Raw genomic sequence first — 6000 nt, 5'->3', positions numbered from 1 at the left:
TTTGTTGGAAAGAGAACACCCTAAATTTGGAAACTTAGTTTAAAATAAGGCTGATAAGTGAGAAAAGCGGCGGTGATAAATGTTTGCCATTTGGAAGTTTATTTTTCTGTTCCTTTTTTCTAATTCCTAAGCCGGGCTGGACTTTCCTGTAATTTGAATCAGCTTTTTGCGTTCCTTCTCTTTGTTGTCGACACCTTTAACTTTGAATCTATTGGGGCACTAAATCTTAAACTTAAAGTGCTTTGAAGATCTGGTTTTTTTTTTTTGGGTTTGCCTTTCTTCGTTGCCTTTTAGCCCTTTTGAGGTTTGTCTTTTTTTTTTTTAACAATTAGTAATTAACAAACGGAACGGACTAAAACAAGCTGTAAATTACAAACTACAAGCCAACACTGCCATCTTGTGGACTCGAACTTTGTTATTAAAATCCCCCCTGTAATGCACTTGATTTACGTGTTTACGCAGCTGGGAAACTGTGAGATAAAGCAGCAAAGCTGACCGTGACCTTGAAGAGACTCTTATCTTAGGGGGGGGGGGAAAGAGTCCGGGAAAAATCATTTGTTTTAGCTTGTTGGCATCCTTTCATCTCCCAACACCATTCTCATATTACCGGCTGTGGAGATATCGACACCGAGTTTTTCTTTTTTGATCATCACCATCGACCTTTTGATCTTTTACATATATTTTTTTCTTCTCTGTTTTGATTTTTTTTTTAACCTTTGGATCACCTCTTGACTATTTACATTTTTTCTGCTTCTTTCTTTTCTCACTTGTAACTGAAGCACCCCTTCTCCCCTTTTTGGAGGGGGGGTATCTTCCTTTTTTTTATTACTATTTCATACTCTCTTACTTATATATATATATATTTTATTGCACTCTACTGCATTTCATCCTTGAAACAAAAAAAAAGCTTCCTCTTCTTTCCTTCCTTTTCTCTCCCTTCTCTCTTTTCCTTCCCTTTCTCTCTCCCCACTTTTCTTATCTCCCCTCCCTCTCCTCTGTGTACTTTACGTACTTAATCCACTATACTTATAACCCTCCACCCTCTAATACTAATTGGCTATGAGTAGAAAAGCAGTTGCCTTTGGCTTTACATCAACCCCTGCCCCCTCACCTGCGGGAGGCCAGAGGACAACACAGATGATGTCTCATCAGGAAAAAGAGAAGGAAGCCAACTTTGAAACACTTATACAAATGATGCAGAAAATGCAAGCAGGAAACGATACCCTTGTAAAAAAAATGGAGGCAATGGAACAACAAAATCAAAGCATAGTACAAAAAGTTGATAATATGGAAGGAAAAGTAGAAAGTATACACAACTGGATGCTGAAATATGAAAATAGGATTCAAAAAATTGAAAATAAGATTCAAGAAGGAGAGAAGAAAACTGAAAAGCTAGAGATTAGACTAAGTGATGTAGAAAGAGAGAGCAGTGGAATATTAAGATGGGAGATGGACAGGTCTGAATTTTTTTTAAGATTCCAAAACATAGAAGAAGAAAAAGGAGAGGACTTAGTTCAGATAATTTCAAATATTTTGATAGATGTTCTGGGGATGTCCCAGGACCAAATAAAAGAAACAATCGATGAGACTTTTAGAGTATACACAAGGTATGCAATGAGAAATGCTCTTCCAAGGGAAGTGCATGTAAGATTTACTAAGAAAACAATTAAATCACAAATCCTACAGAAAATGAGAGATAGAAAATTAGAATATAAAGGAAAGGAGATTGTAGTACTTAAACAAATCCCAAGAGAGGTGAGAGAGAGGAGAAGAGAATATCAATTTCTGACCAAAGTATTGATAAAAAAAGGTGTTAACTACAGATGGCTCATACCGGAAGGTTTATTATGTACTTGGCAAGGACAAAGACACAGGATAGATACAACTGAGAAGGCAGAAGCTTTCTACGAAGAATACTTTAGAGAAACGGCGGAGAAAGCTGGGAAAGACGATGCAGTGATACAAATACTGGAACCACCTGTAACCGCGACCGAAAAAATAGAAGGAGCAGTAGGTGGAAGTGAGAAAGAAGGGGAGATAGGGAATGGGAGCCGCAAAGAAAAACGAGAACCTAGATCCACTAGAGCGATAAACCCTGTATATAAAGTATAAACATGGAAGAAAGAAAAATGATTACAATTAACATTAATGGACTCAATTCGGTAACTAAAAGGAAGAAAGTATTCCATAAATTAGAGAAGTTACAACTTGACATAATCTGTCTGCAAGAAGTACATATTCAAAAGAAATATGAACATTTACTAACTCAACCAAAGCTTTAACAATTAAACAATTAAAATGAATATTTTACCAAGAATTCTATTCCTGTTGCAAGCTACACCTATTAATTCTTTCAAGAATTAAACAAAATAACCCTAGGTTCATTTGACAGGAACAAAAAGCGAGAATTAAACTAAAGTCAATGCAAGACAGCAAGGAGCGGGGAGGCTTAGCATTACCAAATTTGGATTTATACACATCAGCAGTAACAATAACATTGGTGAAGGATTGGATAGAGCTAAAGAATGAAAGAATTTTGACCTTAGAAGGCCATGATCTGCAAGCAGGCTGGCATACATTCCTATGGGATGATAAAAATAAAACACACAAATACTTTCAAAATCATTTAATCAGAGGAGTGTTATTGCAAAAATGGTTCAAAAATAAAAAAAAATCCACTATGCGAAAATACCGAATTGGCTATCACCGACAGAAAGGACAACTCACCCAAATTTTACAGATCTGAACAAAATGCTAAGATACAGAGACTTAATTGATAGACAGGGAAATTTAAAAACAATTGAAGAATTGGCAGATCAGAACATGAACGTTGACTGGCTAACTTACCTCCAAATCAAAACTAAATAAAGATACTAAATTATATGACATCGAAACAGAATCAAACAAATTGGATAAAATTATTCAAAGCTCAGATAGAAAGATGATAGGGAGAATATATAAATTCCTCCTGAAGTATAAAATGGAAAAGGAAATTGTGAAAGAACAAATGATAAAATGGGCGTAGAACTTTGGCTAAAATATTGAATTAGACAAATGGGAAAAAAATTGGGGAGCAAACTTAAAAATTGCATACAAGGAAAACCAGTACAAAATGTTTTACAGATGGCACCTGGCATCAACAAGGTTAGCTAAAATCTTAACAAATACCTCCCCAAAATGTTGGAAATGCGAATCAATACACAGAATATATTACCATTTATGATAGACCTGTGAGAAGGCTAAAAATTTTTGGAAAAGGATCAAAAATTGGCTGGAGGCAATAACAGGGATTAAAACAGAATGGAAATCTGAACTTTTTTTATTAGGAATAATGTCTGCGAAATACAAAAAAGAAATCCAGTATTTAATACTACATATAATTATGGCGGCAAGGATTGCCTTTGCCCGGAAATGGAAAAACAAATTAATTCCAAGCGAAGATGAAATAATGAGAAATGTTATGGATTGTGCTGAAATGGATAAACTAACTAAAGAAAAACAGGGAAAAGAAGAATCAGAATTCTACCAGATATGGGATAGATGGTATAGGTGGATGGATGAAAGAAACAAAAATCAATGAAGGAATATAACAAAACTCAAAAAATAATAGTTATGAGTAAAATAAGAGGGTTAAGAATGGTGAAATCCAAATGAAATACAATAGAAGGGGAAATAAATAAGGTGAGTGGTATCGATTGATAATTGTTATTATAAAGAACAGGAAGCTCCTGTTCGTATTGTATTGTGTAAATGTGGTGTATGTCTAAGTTTTGTGGGTGTGTATTTTACATGTTTGTTAATTAAAAAAATAGTCTTGGTTCCCCCCGGGTTCCCCTCTTACCTTCAGCTTACGAAAGAGTAAGCACAGCAAGGATTAAACCCATCTCTACTCAACAGTAGTAGTATTTCAACAGTATTCCCAATTAAGTGAATCTTGAACTGATATCAATTCCATAACGGATCTTCCTTCTCTGATGAACTTGGTATCCTATGAGGTAAAAAAAAAAACTTTGTTTCAGTTTCTCATCTGCTAAAGGAAGTAGAGTCAGAAAAGTTCATACTGAACATGAAAAACTTTTCAAGAAATAAAAACTGCTTTGGGTAGTCAGCCTGTGTTCCAAAATCTAGAGTTTAACTTTGTTGTTGAACACATTGATACTTTTGATGTGAGGTTAGGGAAAGTGTTACAATGTAAAAGTTTGATGATTCATTTATTTAAAATATTTATAGAATTGGCCATTTTTCAACTAACTCTGGCGACTTCCCAAATAAATACCATCAGGCTGTATATAGCCACATAAGAGATATAAAACTGCATCCTTCTCCCAATAACTCAAAATTATGAATACAGATAGTGATTTACAACCACAATGAAGCCCAACATTTCTGTTGTTAAGTGAGGCGTTTGTTAAGTGAGTGTTGCCCCATTTTACGACCTTTCTGGCTGCTGTGGTTAAGTGAATCACAGGAGTTGATAGGTTGGTAATCCAGTTATTAAGTGAATCTAGCTTCCCCATTGACTTTGTTTGTCAGGAGGTCACAAAAGGTGATCACATGACCTTGGGACACAGTAATGGTCATAAATATAAATCAGTTGCCAAGCAGGAGAATTTTGGTCACATGATTATGGGGATGCTGCAAAGGTCATTACTGTGAAAAAGGATCCTGTCACTTTTTCCAGGGCCCTTGTAACTTTGAACTGTCACTAAATGAACTGTTGTAAGCCGAGGAGTACCTGCATCTCTTTCACCTCCATGACCTCCTGATCACATAGAAGTCAGAGAAGAGCGCTCTTTGGCTTTAGTCACAAGTTCTCAGGGGGGCATTTATTTGTTTTATTTTATTTATTTGATTTGTCAATCGTTTACAAGATATTAGGTATAAGAAAAAACAGAAGTATGAATGAAATGGGGACAAATAAATGGGGACAGTAGGACAGGGACGTAGGCACAATGGTGTGCTTATGCACGCCCCTTACAGACCTCTTAGGAATGGGGTTGAGTCAATAGTAGAGAGTTTAAAGTTAAAGTTTTGGGGATTTGAAGATGTAACAACAGAGTCAGGTAGAGCATTCCAGGCATTGACCACTCTGTTGCTAAAGTCGTATTTTCTGCAATCAAGTTTTGAGCGGTTTATATTGAGTTTGTATTTAAGCTATTTTATTACTATCTTTAAAAGTTCGTTACAGTTACGGGTTTCCTTCCCGCTCTGAGGGAAGCTGACTATTATTACGCTGCAATGTTCATCCTCTGCCAACATTGATCCGAAGCTCCGGAAAAGGTTCCGTGGAAGGAGGGGCGCCGAGAAGGGCTCTCGCCCCGGCCACCGACTGCAAGCCACCTCCAGGCCGCCAGGGGCCCGGTTCGGACTCCCGGCTCCTGTGGGCGTGACCGGAGCGCCTCCTTTTCTCTTTCGAGGGGCTGGACCGTGGGGTGTGTTTCGACGGTAACCAGGAAGTCGGACCAGGAAACTCCTGGGGCCGCCAGGCGAGCGGTGACTCTGGACCGGTGACCATGGAGGGCGCTGGCCGCGAAGTAAGTACCAAATGGCCGGAAGGCGAGCCATGAAGGAAAGTCCGAGAAGAGGCCTAAAAGGCAGGCAGGGTATTTATTCGCTGCGATTCAGCTCCGCTGGTTCCCTCGTGATCCTCGGAGGAGTCGGGGCCGACGGTTGGACGCGGTTCTTTCCCCCAAAGTCGAGTTCGGCCACTGAGTTGATCATCTCATGGCACTTTTCCAGCTTCATTTTGTAGTAGGATTGGGTGGTCAGATAGAGGCAGACGAGCACAACTTTGTTACTCCTCCCCACCCCCTTCTTCTTCATCATCATCATCCCCGGGGAGACGTACTTAGCCCAGGAGAGTTCATTTCAATCTCCGAATGAGAAAGGAGGGATTAAAATAGGCGGTGTCAGCCAAAAGAAATAAGTGGGCTCAGGTTCCTGTAGGAGAAACTGCTCTGGGAGATCACTTGAGTCAGGGGAAGTTATCACAGTGACTCT

The 6000-nt window shown here is 38.4% G+C and overlaps 1 protein-coding gene across 1 annotated transcript in view; it reads left to right on the top strand.

Annotated features, from left to right (window-relative positions):
* Window positions 1-5407: 5407 nt before the first annotated feature.
* The window catches only part of ZDHHC13 (zDHHC palmitoyltransferase 13), a 28537-nt gene continuing 27944 nt past the window's right edge, over window positions 5408-6000 (top strand). The window contains exon 1 of the mRNA XM_087719114.1: window positions 5408-5534. Coding sequence (XP_087575240.1) covers window positions 5514-5534 — 21 coding nt within the window. The 5' untranslated portion in view covers window positions 5408-5513. The remainder of the gene's footprint in view (window positions 5535-6000) is intronic.

This window comes from Thamnophis sirtalis, unplaced genomic scaffold (assembly GCF_051295495.1).
Source record: "Thamnophis sirtalis isolate CommonGarterSnake01/CBP01778 unplaced genomic scaffold, rThaSir2_p1.2 scaffold_1, whole genome shotgun sequence".
Taxonomy (NCBI): Eukaryota; Metazoa; Chordata; class Lepidosauria; order Squamata; family Natricidae; genus Thamnophis; species Thamnophis sirtalis.
This window is presented reverse-complemented; position numbering and strand designations above follow the sequence as displayed.